The 15,973-nt window shown below is 42.8% G+C and overlaps 1 protein-coding gene across 1 annotated transcript in view; it reads left to right on the top strand.

Annotated features, from left to right (window-relative positions):
- The window catches only part of TTLL4 (tubulin tyrosine ligase like 4), a 47,004-nt gene that overhangs the window by 13,562 nt on the left and 17,469 nt on the right, over positions 1–15,973 (top strand). The window contains 3 exon segments of the mRNA XM_036253718.1: positions 13,852–13,980; positions 13,983–14,052; positions 14,054–15,442. Of these exon segments, the coding sequence (XP_036109611.1) occupies positions 13,950–13,980; positions 13,983–14,052; positions 14,054–15,442 (1,490 nt within the window). The 5' untranslated portion in view covers positions 13,852–13,949.

The following is a 15,973-nucleotide window of genomic DNA, read 5'->3' on the forward strand; positions in this document are numbered from 1 at the left end:
ATTTTTCCTGTTTCTAAAGATTAAGTAAGGTTAAGTGAGGAATGTAATTGATCATTCCTGTTTTTTTAGTCCTCCTCCCACTTCCCTTAGCACTTAGACTTTTTACTAAAGTGTGACATTCCCATCTAATGTCGAGGAGATTAAAAGATAATGTGTTTCTTCCTTGAAGAACAGCAGTCATAGAGAACTTTGAACTTCCCACACTGTCCCCTTGTTTTCTTGACTCTAGCCCTACAGTCCTTATCTCAGCCTCTAGGTTCCTGTTTCTCAGGTTGTGCTAACAGCATCTGCTCTCTCAGTTGAAGGCAAGACAAGACTTGTGTTTTGTTGGGTAGTGAGGTTTTCACATAGAATCAGATTTAAACAGCATTTCTCTTCTCAAAGTTGGAGAGACCACCCTCACCCCCACACCTACACCCACATTGTGTTGATGGGCCCCAGAGAAAGTACTATTAAACTTCATCTGCCAGGCTGTGGTGTGTACCTTCTTCCTTAAACTCCCCTTAAGCCATAGTTTGCAGATACACTGGCAGGTTAGAGTGGAGTGTGCTGGGTTCATGTTAAGGTGCCCACCTCTAGTGGATACATTGAAAAGACTTGTGTTCTAGTGAGGCTTTTCATCAGGCATGTGACCTCAGTTCTTGTACCTTAGGGATGACAGGTGGATCCCCCAGTCAAGACTCTAGTGGTTGCACCTGGTGTTGAAGGATTCCTGGGGTGCTCAAGTACATAGTCCATACTTATAGTGATTTTCATTTTAATTGTTGACTCAGACAACCGAGCCTGCTGTATCATTTCACTGTCTCAATCAACTTTTTAATGAATATATTTTAAAAAACCGCGATAGAGTGAAGCCGTGAAAGTTGAAGCGCGAAGTGGCGAGGGACGGCCGAGGAGTTTTTGTTTTGTAACTTATTTAATTTTGAAATGATTTCAGACTTGCACAATAGTTGTAAAATTAGTACAAAGAATCCTATTTAGCCCTGGCAGGTTTTGCTCAGCGGTTAGAGTATTATTCATTTTTATGTGAATTGTGAACTGTTTTTTGAAATGTTTGAGAGTAATTTGTAGACATGATATCCCTTTACATCAGAATATTTCCTAAATGCTTCCTAAAACAAGGATATTCTCTTACATTGCCACAGTATGATGGTCAAAATCAGGAAATTAATGTTGATATAATACCATATGCTATAATGCTATTCTGATCTACCTCTTTCACCGTTGTCTTGTCAATGTTCTTTATCTGTTTCAGGATCACACATTGTATTCAGCTGTCGTGTCCTTTTAGCCTCCTTTAATCTGAATAGTTCCTCAGCCTTTCTTTGTCTTTAATGAGTTTGACACATTTGAAGAGTACAGACCAGTTATTCTGTAGAATGACCTCAATTTGGCCTTGTCTGATACTTTCTCATGCCTTCAAGATGATGCGTTTTTGGCAAGAAATCAGAGAAGTGATGATATGTCCTTCAGTTCATCGTACCATGAGGCATATAATGTCAGTTTGTGCTATTTCTGATGATGGTGATTTTGACCACTTGATTAAGGTGCTGTCTTGTCTGCCAGGTTTCTCCACTATAAAGTTACATTTTTTTCCTTTGGTAATTAACAAATATCTGGTGGAGAGATAGTTAGAAAGAATATAATTATCCTATTTCCCAATTTTAGCATTTACTGCTAAGTTTTACCTGAAGGAGTTATTACTGTAGTGGTTGGCAATGGAGATTTTCTATTCTTATTAGTTGGAATTCTACAGTGAAGAAGAGTTCCTTCTTCCCCATTTATTCATTCATTTTTTTATTCATTTATATCAATATGGATTTATGGATCCTTCTTTTACTTAATCGCATACTTACTTATTTTGCTGTTCATATTGTCCCAGATTTGGTGAGAGGGAGCCTCTTTAGCTGGCTCCCCTGTTTTTTTTTGCCCTTTTTCTTTTAACAACTTTATTGAGGTATAATTTATAAGCCACACAATTGATTCATCCAGTATAAAGGTAGAGTTCAGTGGCTTTTAATGAATTTGTACATTTGTGCAACCATCACTACAATCTGGTTTAGGAACATTTTCATTACCCCAAAATGTTTCCTCTTTCCAATTTGTAGTCGTTCCTTGTTCCTATCTTAGCCCCAAACAACCATTGATCTATTGTTTCTTTTTTAAAATTCTCACCCAAGGATATGCTTGAGAAATGGGGAGAGAGAGAGAAACATCAATGTGAGAGATAAACATCAATCAGTTGCCCTCCTGAATGCGCCCCAATCAGGGATTGAACCCGCAGCCTAGGTATATACTCTGACCAAGAATCAAAACCACAACCCTTTGGTGTACGAGATGACACTCTAACCAATTGAACCACCTGGTGAGGGCCTGATCTACTTTCTATCTCTATAATTTTGTCTCTTCTAGAAATTTTGTGAAAATGGAATCATGTTATATGTAGTCTTTTGCATCTGGCTTCTTTTCCTTAGCATAAGGTTTTTAGGATTAATCAGGGTTGTTGCATGTATCAGTTCACTGCTTTTATTGCTTTTTACATTATTCCAATATATAGATATATTATGTTTATTCCTTCACCAGTTAATGGATATTTGAGTTGCTTTTAGTTTTTGCCTATTATGGAAAACACTGCTGTGAACATTTGTGTGTGTCTTTGTTTGCACATGTGCTTTTCTTTCTCTTGGGCAGCTACCTAGGAGTGGAATTGGTGGGTCACTACATATTAAACTTTTAAAGAAACTGCCAAGCTATTTCAAAGTGGCTGGACCATTTTACATTCCTGCTAGCAATATATGAAAATCCTAATTTCTCCATATTCTGGCCCCACTTAGTATTATCAGTTTATTTGATTATAGTTGTTCCAGTTGGTACGTAGTAGTATTTCATTACGGTTTTAATTTTCATTTCCCTGATGACTAATGATATTGATCATCTTCTCATGTGTTTATTAGTCATTTGTATGTCTTCTTTAGTAAAGTATCTGTTTTTGTTTTTTTGTTTTCTTTATCCTCACCCGAGGATATTTTTCCATTTTTTGTACAGATAGAGTGGGAGGGAGAGAGAGGAAGGGAGAGAGAGAAACATCAACGTGAAGGGACACATCGAGTGGCTGCCACCCGCACGACCAACCAGGGCCGGGGACAAACTGCAACCGAAGTATGTGCCCTTAGCGGGAACCGAACCCGGGTCTCTCCGGACCGCAGGCCGACGCTCTAACCGCTGAGCCAAACTGACCAGGGCAGTAAAGTATCTGTTAAAATATTTTATCTATTTTTAAAATTGCCTATTTTAAACATTGGGTTGGTTTTCATCTTATTGAATTGTACGAGTTTTTCTATATTTTGGATACAAGTCCTTTATCATTGTAAATATTTTCTCTCAGTTCATGGATTTTTTTCATCTTCTTAGTAGTGATTTTCCTATTCCCCCCCCCCCCCCCCCGGTTAATCCTTATCTGAGGATTTTTTTTCCATTGATTTTTAGAGAGAGTGGAAGGTGGGGCAAAGAGAAATCGATGTAAGAGAGAATTGATTGGTTGCCTCCTGCATGCGCGTGCCCTGACAGGGGCTAGAGATTAAACCTACAATCCAGGCATGTGCCCTTGACCGGGAATTGAACCCAAGACTTGTCAGTGCATGGGCCAACGCTTTAACTACTGAGCCACACTTGCCAGGACTCTAAGTTTTAAATTGTGATACAATCCAGCTAAGAGCTGGATGGTTGTCACATTTTCCTTTTATCAGTCATGCTTTTGGTATCATATCTAATAAATCTTTGGCTAGCCCAATGTCATAAAAATTTTCTTCTGTGTTTTCTACCAGAAGTTTTATAGTTTTAGTTCTTACATTTAGCTCTCTGATCCATTTTGAGTTCATTTATGATGTAAGGTAAGGGTCTAAGTTGATTTTTAGTTGTTATTGTTAACCCTCATTCAAGGATACCTTTCTATTGATTTTTAGGTAGAGTGGAAGGGAAGGAGGGGGAGAGAGAGAGAAATATCGATGTGAGAGAGACATCAATTGGTTGCCTCCTGCACCCCAACTGGGGCCGGGAATTGAACCTGCAACCCAGGTATGTGCTGTTGACCAGGAATCGAGGTCCGTGGGCCAGTGCTCTAACTGCTAAGCCAAACTGGCCAGGGCTAAGTTCATTGTTTTGTGTATGGATATCCAGTTGTTCCAGCATCATTTGTTACAGACTATCTTTTTCCTCATTAAATTGCGTAGGCAACTGTATTAAAAGATATAGATGTATCTTGTAGATTTTGTGGGTTCAGTTCCAGACTACCACAGTGAAGCAAGTCATAATCTTTTTTGCTGGTGTAAGGTCTTGCTTTCAGTTTGTTAAAAAAACACCACAGTGAAGCTAAATAAAGCAAAGCGTAATAAAATGAGGTGTGCCTATTGACCATTAATATAAGAGTTTATTTCTAGACTCTTTTCTGTTCCATTGGTTATATGTCTCTTCTTTTGCTAATATTATGTATCTTCATTACATATTGATCTTGTAGCTTTATGCTAAGTTTTGAAATCAGCTAGTTAAATTCTCAACTTTGTTCATTGTTTTTCAAAATTGTTTTGGCCGTTCTAGTCTTTTCTATTTCCATGTAAATTTTAGGGTCAGCTTGTCAATTTCTCCAGAAAAGCCTGCTGGGGTTTTGATAGGAATTGTGTTTACTCCCTAGATCAATTTGGGAGGAATTTCCATTTTAACAATATTGAGTCTTCCAATTCATGCACTTGTTAAATCTTGAGGTCTTTACTTCCTCAGCAGTGATTTAGAGTTTTCAGTGTACTTCTTTTGTTAAATTTATTTCTAAGTATTTTATTCTTTTTGATGCTATTGTGAATAGAATTGTTGATTTTATTTTGCTTGTTTGTTGTTACATATAGAAGTAAAATATATTTTTTGTATATTGATCTTGTATCTTACAGTCTTGCAAAACTTGCTTATTCTAGTAGGTTTTGTGTAGATTTCTTTGGAATTTCTATGTACAGGATGATGTCTCCTGCAAATAAATATAGTTGTACTTCTTCCTTTGCAACCTACATGCCTTTAATTTCTTTTTCATGCCTTATTGCACTGGTTAGAATTTCTGGTACAGTGTTAAATAGAAATGAGGAGAGTAGACGTCCTTCCCTTGCTCCCAATTTTAGAGGGAAAACATCTAGTGTTTCATATTAAATGTGATGTTAGCTGTTTCTGTGTTCTTATGACAAGTTCCTATCAAATTTTGAGTACTTCCTTACTTTTTACAGAATATTCCAGGCTCATCTGATGTTTTTCCCGCCCCAGCTGTTTTTCAAGGAACTCTAGTTCCTTGGTTCCTTTAATTGATAAATGGTATGTGGGAACCAGGGTCTGGACACTAGGTGACTCACAATCACTTTTTAACTCTTCACTTGGTGTTTTCAGAAGTCCCAACCCTCTAGTTATAAAAACTATAGAAGACCCAGAAGCGAAGGTCTTTCTTGGTATGCCCCAAACCACTTTTCAGTTGCTTTTTAGTGCCAAGTCACACTTGCAGCTTAAAATCTGCTTACTGGTAATATAGCAAGTATCACAAAAGTTCCCAAATGACAAGACAATTATGTTTTTTTTATTTAAAAAAAATATTACTTGTACTAGCTGAAATTCTGTGGTGGAATAATTATTGCCTGCTCCATGTGTTTTGCAAGAAGGTCAGATCATTTGGTACTAGTAATGATGAGTGTGATACCAGCCCTTGAATGTTTAGCATGGACCACGTGCTGTGCATTTTGTGAATTTTCTAGTTTGATCTCACCACTACCCAGTGGGAGTTCTGGTACTTCCTCTCTCATCTTTTCCCCAAACATTCCAGCTGTGTTGTTTCAGCATTGAATGGATTTGCTGTTCATCAGAGCTCTGTTTAATGCAAGTCACCAAGGGGTGCTAGGTGCTGATGCAGCATGGCTGTAAGTAGTGGTAGTGCCCTGGAGACTCTTGGAAAATTTCACACAAGTAATACATGTTTGTTTGTTTGTTGTTTGATTTCAAAAGATCAGACAATACAGCTGCCTATGAAGTAAACTGGAGAAATGGCCCACTCCCCTCCACTGTCCAATCCTTTATCCCACCCCTCTCCCCAAGATAACCACCCTGATAGTTTAGTGTATATTCTTTCAGACCTTTTGTTTTTCCATAAACATATTTTTAAAATGTTCTGAGAGCTGCTTCAGAGGGACTTTTCTTCCCAAGAACTCTTTCCTTAGCTCCTCTCACCTTTCTTTTCAGATGGACATTTTCCTGTTTGGATTTTGACTAAGGATCTTTAACCAGAAACAGGCTCGTTTCTTCTAAACGGGAAGTCTTCTACCCCTTTTGCCCCTTAAGCCCTCCTGTTCCCTAGGGGTGTGTAGGAGCAAGAAAGGTGTAAGCTTAGTAGTTTTCAAAAATATGTTAGCCCTGGCTGGTTTGGCTCAGCGGTTAGAGCGTCGACCCGCGGACCAATGAGACCCGGGTTCGGTTCTGGCCAAAGGGTACATACCTTACGGTTCATCCCCAGCTCTGGTTGGGGTCACAAGGGAGGCAACCAGTTGATGTGTCTCTCTCACATCGATGTTTCTCTCTGTCTCTCTCTTTCCCTCCCTTACTCTGTCTAAAGATAAGTGGAAATATATCCTTGGGTGAGGATTAAAAAAATATATGTATATGTTAGATTATTCAAAATATTATTTTCCAGATAAGGTCAGTTTATTTGTTCCTGAAGTAAGTTCTTTGTAAGCTGTCAATTGGAGGGTCAACTGATATTGGATCCTTTGGACTTAGAGTAAGCATGGATGTCTTTGTTTGTCTTAAGTAGTAAATATATGTGGCTAAAAGTATATGTAAATTGAGTGAAAATAATGGAACTTGTGAATCCTTTTAATTTACATAGAATCACCAATTATTACAAGTTTAGATTTGCTTAAATTGAGTGTTTTTGTAATAAGGCTTTTATTAGTGGCCTGTGTGAGGCCTTCTACATATATAAATACCTTTTCTTCTTGTTCTCTTTCCTTTGATATTTCCTAAAATGTCTCCTGGGAGATAAGCATCCTGCCTCTTGGATTCTAAAGGCATACACACAGACACAGCAAGTTTGTATCATCACAGTGCACTTAGAAATCTGAGGAAACATAGGAGAAGGGTCTCACAGCCATTGTGTCAGGAGCCCCAAGTACACTACAAAGGACAGGTTTTATGGCCTTGCAGAAAATCGCCTTCTGAATGTATGCTGTCTGTGGGACCTGGGTGCCAGACATTATTTGCTCGTCTGGACTTTGATTTTTATGGCAGAAACCACTATTCTTAGTGTGTTAGATTTTTTTTTTTTTTTTTTATCTTCACCCGAGGATATTTTTCCATTTTTTGTACAGATAGAGTGGGAGGGAGAGAGAGAGAGAAACATCGACGTGAAGGGACACATCGAGTGGCTGCCACCCGCACGATCAACCAGGGCCGGGGAGAAACTGCAACCGAAGTACGTGCCCTTAGCGGGAACCGAACCCGGGTCTCTCCGGACCGCAGGCCGACGCTCTAACCGCTGAGCCAAACTGGCCAGGGCTTAGTGTGTTAGATTTTAAAACCAATTTCTCACTTCCTCTGCATTGTATATTTTGGGCCTTCTAAAGCTTTTTGAAATGTGTCACTCTGCATTGGCCATGGGATCATTTTTTAGCACTTGAATGGCAGTGTTGTTGAGGGTAGCATACAGGAAAAGGTGACCAGTGGCAGCAGTCAGGGGGCCTGGGTTGTTCTACCTAGCTCTGTGCTTCCCCATCACATGGAGTCTTTATTTTCAGGAATCTGTAAGGAGAAAGCGAAAAGTTGCTTTATTTTTTTAATTCTCACCCAAGGATTTTTATTTATTTTAATGCTAGAGGAAGGGGCGGGGAGAGAGAGAAATAATGATGTAAGAGAAATATCAATTGGTTGCCTCCCATATGCACCCCAAACAGGGATCGACCTTTTGTTGTATGGGACTATGCTCCAACTGACTGAGCCACCGGCCAGGGCAGAAGAAAGTTGCCTTTAGCAACCATCATGCCCTTGTCTCCACCAGATACTACTTCTGAACCAAAACAGTGACGCCACATTAGAACATTTATACGTGATACTGTTTATTTCATGTTCGTTCGTTCTTTCTCTCTCTCTCTCTTTCTTTTTTTAAAATCCTGACTCGAGGATACTTTTTCCCATTTATCTTCAGATAGAGTGGGAGGGAGAGAGAGAGAAACATCAATGTGAGAGAGACACATCGACTGGTTGCCTCCTGCATGACCCCCACAAGGGCTGGGGACCAAACCACAACCGAGGTACGTGCCCACCCTTGACCACAATTGAACCCACGACTCTGATCCACAGGCCGACACTCTAACCACTGAGTTAAACCAGCCAGAGCTACTTCATGTTCTTTTTTTTTTTTTCATCTTTATTGTTGAATGTATTACAGATGTTCCTCATTTTTCCCCCATTGACCCCCTCCTTACCTGTCCTGCCCCCCTCCCACCTTTTCCCATACTATTGTCTGTGTCCATTGGTTATGCATATAAGTTCTTTGTTTATTTCTTTCTACCCCCCAGTCCTTTTCCCTTTGAGGTTTGTCATTCTAGCAATGAATTTGTACTTCTTAATTCTTTCACCTTTTTCACCCATTCCCCAAACTACCCTCCCATCTGGCAACCAACAAAATGTTCTCTGCGTCTATGAGAATGTTTCTGTTCTGCCTGTTCATTTTGTTTATAGATTCCATTGTCGATAGATATGTATTCATTGCCATTTTGTTTGTTCACATATTTTATCTTTTTCTTCAAAAAGACCCTTCATCATTTCATATAATAACAGTTTGGTGGTGATGAACTCCTTTAACTTTTTCTTGTCTGGGAAACTCTTTATATGGCCATCGATTCTAAATGACAGCTTTGCAGGATAGAGTAATCTTGGTTGTAGGTTCTTGTTTTTCATCACTCTGAATATTTCTTGCCACTCCCTTCTGGCCTGCAAAGTTTCTTTTGAGAAATCAGCTGACAGCCTTATGGGAATTCCCTTGTAGGTAACTAACTGCTTTTCTCTTGCTGCTTTTAAGATTCTCTCTTTGTCTTGAACCTTTTGCATTTTGATGATGATGTGTCTTGGTGTGGGCCTCTTGGGGTTCATCTTATTTGGGACTCTCTGTGCTTCCTGGACTTGTATGTCTGTTTCCTTCACCAAGTTAGGGAATTTTTCTGCCATTATTGTTTCAAACAGGTTTTCAATTTCTTGTTCTCTCTCTTCTCCTTCTGGCACCCCCAAGATGTGAATGTTGGCACATTTGAAGTTGCCCCAGAGGCTCCTTACACTATCCTCATTTTTTTGGATTCCTTTTTCTTTTTGCTGTTCTGATTGGGCTTTTTTTTTTTGCTTCCTTATATTCCAAATTAGTGGTTTGCTTCTTGGAGTTACGTACTCTACTATTGAATCTTTGTAAATTATTCTTTATTTCAATTAAAGCCTCCTTCGTTTCTAACTGTGCATCCATCATTTCTGACTGGTCCTTTTTTATGCTCTTGAGGCCCTCACTAAGTTCACTGAGCATCCTTATAAGCAGTATTTTGAATTCAGCATCTGTTAGGTTGCTTATCTCCATTTTGCTTAGTTCTTTTCTTAGGGTTTTGTTCTGTTCTTTCATTTGGGACCTGTTTCTTTGTCTCCTCATTTTGGCTGCCCCCCTGTGTTTGTTTCTGTGTATTACTTACGAGCGGTATGGGGCTATCTGAGACCAGATGCTGCTTATTTGAAAGAATTTAGGCCCTGGCCAGTTTTGCTCAGCGGTTAGAGCATTGGCCTGCGGTCCGGAGAGACCCGGGTTTGGTTCCCGCTAAGGGCACGTACTTCGGTTGCAGTTTGTCCCCGGCCCTGGTTGGTCGTGCGGGTGGCAGCCTCTCGATGTGTCCCTTCACGTCGATGTTTCTCACTGTCTCTCCCTTCCTCTCTCTCCCTCCCATTCTATCTGTACAAAAAATGGAAAAATATCCTCGGGTGAGGATAAAAAAAAAAGAAAGAAAGAAAGAAAGAATTTAGGAACACCTGAAGCAGGATCCAAGACAGGCCAATCCTATGATTAAGCAACTGGCACAGCTTGGGTGGGCCTGAAAGTTGGGTGGGGTGGGGCCTCAGGGAATCACCAGGGCGGGGCTACCAGTGTGAGCCAGGTTGCTGGAGTCCCAGATATGGCAGCTGTCTGCCGCCCCAGGGAAGGGCTCACCAAAGGAACAAAGGCCTCTGACAGCACGTTTGTCCTGGAGAAAGCCCCCTCTCCAGCCCTTGCTCCAGTGCCAAACAGCTCAGTTCTTCCCTGTATGTTTCTGGCACCCCTCGAGCTGCCTCCCCTTCAAGCTTAGAGGGAGTGAGTCCGGTAAGTCCGTGCGCGGGCCTTTTAAGGAGCTGCCTGCGGCTCCAGCCACGTCAGCTTCCCTGAGCCTCAGTTTCCGCCGGTTTTTCCAGCCAGAAGTTATGGGGACTTGTCTTCCTGGCACTGGAACCCTGAGCGGGCGTCTGGTGTGGGACGGGGACCCCTCAGTCCTCAGAGAGGACCTTCCTAGCCGCGGGAGCCTCCTGATTTTTATCCGCCACATGTGGGTGTGGGATCAGCCCATCCATCTCCGCCCCTCCTACCAGTCTTGATGCAGCTTCTTTAATTCCATAGTTGTAGGACTTCCATTCAGCTCGATTTCAGGCGGTTTTGAATGATGGTTGTTCTATAGTTTAGTTGTAACTTTGATGTGGTTGTGGGAGGACGCAATACCGCGTTTACCGTCTTTGCTTGGCAGTTCCTGATTTAGCTGCCTTAGCCAAGCCTGGATATCTTACTAGCTGTGGAGCTATCTCCCAGTAAGAGATTTACAGAAACATCTTAACGTGCTTGACCTGTGTTCAGCTATGCTTTTCTAGGAAGACAGGTAGCCATTTTTCAGGTTGCCATCCACATCATGGGGACTATGGGAGGAGACGAGTGGGAAATGGCTGTTGCGGGGACATACGAGACCTGGAATCCTGTTAGAGAGAAGGGAGTCACTTTACTCTGGCACTTGCCCAGCTGGCCCACTTAACATTCTGCCAAGAAGCAGACCACCCACAGCTTCGCCTTTCTCTTCCTCATTTGCATTAGGTGTCAAGTCAGCTAGATGCCAGGCCATTTGTGGTCAATATTCCTGGCACTGAGGATTCATGTGGTGCAATGCAGAGAGGCAGACATTGAGCAGTATGTGCAGAAGGAGGGGCTCTCTTCACCTACCCCTGATGTGGTGTGCAGTGGGCACCCATGGCCACCAGGGAAGCTGGGGTTGGCTGTGGCGCTGATGAGAATGCAGCGGCATGCTCTTGGCACTTCACCCACAAAGGGGCTTAGTATAAACAGTGGAACAGTGTTTCCAAACTGGCTTTTGTCTTATACCAGAAGTTTAGGGATAATTGAGGGGATAGTGACTAAGTGTGTGTTTCATTCCTGTTTAAGAGGCAGTGTTGAATCAGACAAACTCAAGTTTTAATCTAGGCACCACTCATTGGTTGTTTAATTATACTTAGCTTTTCTGAGTCTCAGATTCATCACCAGTAAATTGAACGTGAGGTTTTTGTGAGGATTAAGTGAGATGATACAGGCAAAAAGCCTAGAATGATACCTGGCATTTATTAGGTGCCCCAAACAGCATTAATCAGTGCTAGTGTGTTTCTCCTTTATTTACTGTACTTTTTCAGTTTATTAATTCAACAGAATATTGAGCACTTATTGTATGCCAGACCCTGTGCTGGGGACAGTGGGTGGAGGATGTCCTCTAATTAGATGAGTAGTCCATAACAAAGCTCAGTGCAGCAGAAACAATGATGGTGGCATGCACAGAGCTGAGACATTCTGTTTGAACCAGTGAGTCCAGGGAGGCTCCCTGGAGAAGATGATATTCGAGCTGATCATTCCTAAGTCTGGTGAAAGAGAAGGAAAGGACTCCAAGGAGCGGCACTTTTAGGGACATAAAGGTCTGAGATGACAGGATGCACATGAGGAAACACAAGTAGGGTCCTTGGGGTCATTTTTAGGGAGTGCCTGCTCGAAATTTCATTTCCTTAGTCCTTTCCTCCTGTCATTTTGGTGTATCTGTTGTGTTATGTTGGTGGAGCAAGATGTGGATTCCTGAAAGGGGAGCAGGCACTGTGAATCTTTGAGTGTACACGACACACACTCTTATGTGTGTCTTGTAAAGCCACTTGGTAGGATTTGACTTTTTTCCTTTGTATATGCTTCTCTACTGTAAGTGCATAGAATGTAATCGTTCCCTGCACAGTATTTCTAGAGTTTAGACTTGATGGAGGTCCTTTAACTGTCACCTTAATCTGAGGTTCCTGGCATCAAAATCTGTTTGTAGCATTGATGCTGTTTTTAGCCCACTGTCATTTTTCATATCAGCAGTGATGATTTGAGAGGTTTGTGCTCTACTTGAGAAAGAATCCACGTAGATCAGCCTTTGCAGGAAAAGAGGGTGACATGTGTGGCTTCTGCAGGCTCTTTGTTGGCAGACAACACCCAACAGTTTCTGTAGCTGTAAACTGGAATCATGGATCTTCCTTCGCCATTGTTCTGTTATCAAAATATAAGGTCCTATCCCTGTTGAAGTTTGTGTTTTAAATGTAACTGGAACAAAAAAGTTCTCTGTTAACTCCTTCTTTTCAGCCACTCTGAAGATACTTGATGTGGAGGCCAGGATTCCATTCAGAATTATCCGAGATAAATGACTTCTCAGAAAAGGGTCTTTCCCCCCACCCTCACCAGATACTTTCATGAAATCAGGCCCACCTTTCTCTGCAATTGTGAAAACTGGAGAATATTTTGTGCATTTGATTTAGAAAGCAAGTGACCATGCTGAATAGACTGTTTGGGACCTGGAACTATAGGCTGGTTCAGAGATTTTGCTGTAGAAGAAACATTGAATGAGGGAACGTCTGAGACAGGCTCTCCATCCCTGAGATCAGCCCAAACTGAAGCCTGGGATTTGGAATAAAGAAAGCTTCTGTCCTCTTCTTGCCTCTATATTCTACTCTCTGAACTCTCCTGACCCACTGTGGTTGCTGGAAATGAAGCCATTTTAAGTAGAAAATGTTGGTATCTACTTCTATTTTGTTTCTTCTATTTCCCACCAACACATGGGATGGAATTTAAGTCTATACAGTTGGCAAGACTCTTGAAGAGAGGAAATTACTGTCTCAGCTCCAGAATGAACTCCAGAGGTCAGCAGGGAATCCTGTGCCCAGGTCTGAACTTGTCACACTGAACCATGACAGGCAGACCACACGAGGGCTGCTGAGAGTTGGTCAGGGAACAGTAGATGTAAAATATGTTTCTCAAGTGATCTTTGACCTTTCAGAGTTGGTTGATGAGGAGGAAGATATTGGCTGTTTTCTCTGCCACCCTGAGATTTGCCTTATTCCTAGCTGCACTGGTATTAGGTGAGGAAAGGAAGCCACTCATGTAAAGTTTGGATGGTGAGACAGAAAGATGTTTTTTGTCCTTTTTGGAGAGAGAGGAAAGAGTTCTGTGAGAGAGAGAGCGGCAACACGTGAGCAAACTCAGTGCGGAGCCTTCAAGTCCCAGTCCTCGGGACCTGAGCAGTCCCAAACCTGTAGTCAGATTTGATCGCATGAGGGCAGCAGGATGACCACTGAAAACACTCTAGGAATCTGGTGTTCTTCTCTCAGGGCTTCAAATGACAACCAAGACTGGTCACCCGAGAAATATTGAAGTTTGACTTGCTTACCTGAGAACCACTGTAGCGGTGGTCCTGGCACTGTAACATTCCCCATTGTTTCTCTCCCCTTCAGGCTGATGTACTTCAAGGATGCAGCTGTTGCTACTGGAGATGTGTGGCACCTTACCTGAGTCGGCCCATGAGGCCATGTGGCCGTGATGTGGGCCCCTCATGGCCTCAGCAGGAACAGGGCACTACAGTATTGTCTCCGTCAGGGAAACAGCTTTAAGCAGAGTGGTCCCTTGGTCAAAGTGCCTGCCCCGTCACCTGAGAAACTCTGAGAGCAAAGTCTGGGGTCCGGTTCATCAGCAGCAGCAGGTGAAACCGATCTGGAAGCTGGAGAAGAAACACGTGGGGACTCTTTCAACAGGGTTGGATCCACGCCTCTTGAGTGTGCCACCCCAGCCAGCATATTTCTTTTGCCCCAGCACTTCATGTAGCTCTGGGACCACAGCTGCCCTTGCAGGCCACAGCAACTCCTGTTACCTGTCTTCTCTCCCGGATTTGTTCAGCAGTACCCTGCTGCACCGCTGCTCCAGCTGTAGACACAAAGCATACCAGCCGCTGCAGTCTTTCTGCTTTCGTTCAAGCTCATCAGAAAAAAGACCTTTTTCTCTCCCTCAAAAGAGCCTCCCTGTCAGACTCACTGCCAATAAGGCCACTTCCATGGTCTCCCCTATGGCCCAGCCCATGGCATCCTCGTCCACAGATCCATACCTCTCACTGGGAGCCGCTGGGGAAAGCCCTTCAGGGAAGAGACTGGCCTCTGCCATCTCAGGGAAGATCCCATCTGTACTCTCTTCCCCTTCCTCCTCCTACAAGCCCATGCTAAATAACAACTCCTTCATGCGGCCAAATAGCACTAAAGTGCCTTTCTCACAGGCCACAGAGGGCCTGAAGCCAGTATCCTCACCCAAGATCCAACTTGTCTCCTGGCATCATTCAGGGGGCACTGGAGACTGTGCATTCCAGCCTATTGAACACAAGGTACCCAAGAGCAATGGCATTGTCCTACATGGTGCCCTTGCCCATAGCACCCGCTCTACCCCTAGCTGTTTAGATGCTTCTACCACCAGTGTTGCCTCCCGCCAGTACAACCAGAGTAACTTAGCTGTGAGGATAGAACCACATCCCTGCAGCCTAGATGGCGCCTCTGTTTCCCAGGCTCTGACCACAGAGGTTCAATTCACTGAGGCCGTGAGGAAGTTGACTGCAAGAGGCTTTGAGAAGCCGAGGCAAGGCTCCCAATTTGGACAGTCTTGTTTTATGAACCCCAACTTGCAGTGGGATCTCCTCAATAGGAACAGGCGGTGGAGATCTATGGTTGGCCAGCAGTTCCCTCATGAGGGTGCTGGAGCCAACAGTAGGATCCTCCCTGGAGCCTCAGATACCTTGGAGTTGGACAGTACAGTCTTTTGTACCAAACGCATCAGCATTCACCTCCTTGCCTCACACACCAGTGGGCTCAGCCGCAGCCCTGCCTGTGGATCTGTGATTGACTCCCCACCACCTGGGAAAGACAAAACTCCAGTTCTGCCTTCTCCCCGTCAGTCTTTTGGCTTAACCGATGTGGCCACCTGCCTCTCTTCCATTCATCTGGGCCAGCTTGGGAAGGAAGGGCCTAAAGAAGCCAGGGAGCTGGATTCACCTGCTAAGGGTGTTAGGTAAGTTAGAGAAGGTTTTTGGTTCATTTAGAACAGTAAAATGTACATACCAAAATTTGCTGATATTAACCCTATGTCTGTGAAAGTTGGTTTTATTTATTAGCTGCCCTAGAATTATGGCTTTTACTTTAGGGCAGAGGTCAGCAAACTACAGCTTATAGGCCAAATCCCACACACTGCCTGCTTTTGTAAAGCTTTATTGAAATGCAGCCTCACCATACAGTTACTGCTGTGTATGGCTGCGTTCTCGTTGCTGTGGTAGAGTTGAGTAGTTGTGACAGACTGAATGGCCACAAAACTGAAAATATTTACTGTCTGGTTCTTTGCTGACTCCTGTTTTAGGTTATAACTAGGGAGAAATAAAAATTCTAAACACCACGAGCTGGGTAACTTCTCGACTTAATTTCAAACCAAATCAGGCTCTCAGTCATTCTTGGTATGACAGCCATTTCAGAGTTAGGACATACATATGCTGGGCGTTGTCTCCTGAATCCTTGTTCCTAACTTGCTTCACCAAGGTCTTCCTTGTTC

The sequence above is a fragment of the Molossus molossus genome, unplaced genomic scaffold, assembly GCF_014108415.1.
Source record: "Molossus molossus isolate mMolMol1 unplaced genomic scaffold, mMolMol1.p scaffold_m16_p_11, whole genome shotgun sequence".
In the NCBI taxonomy this organism is placed as follows: Eukaryota; Metazoa; Chordata; class Mammalia; order Chiroptera; family Molossidae; genus Molossus; species Molossus molossus.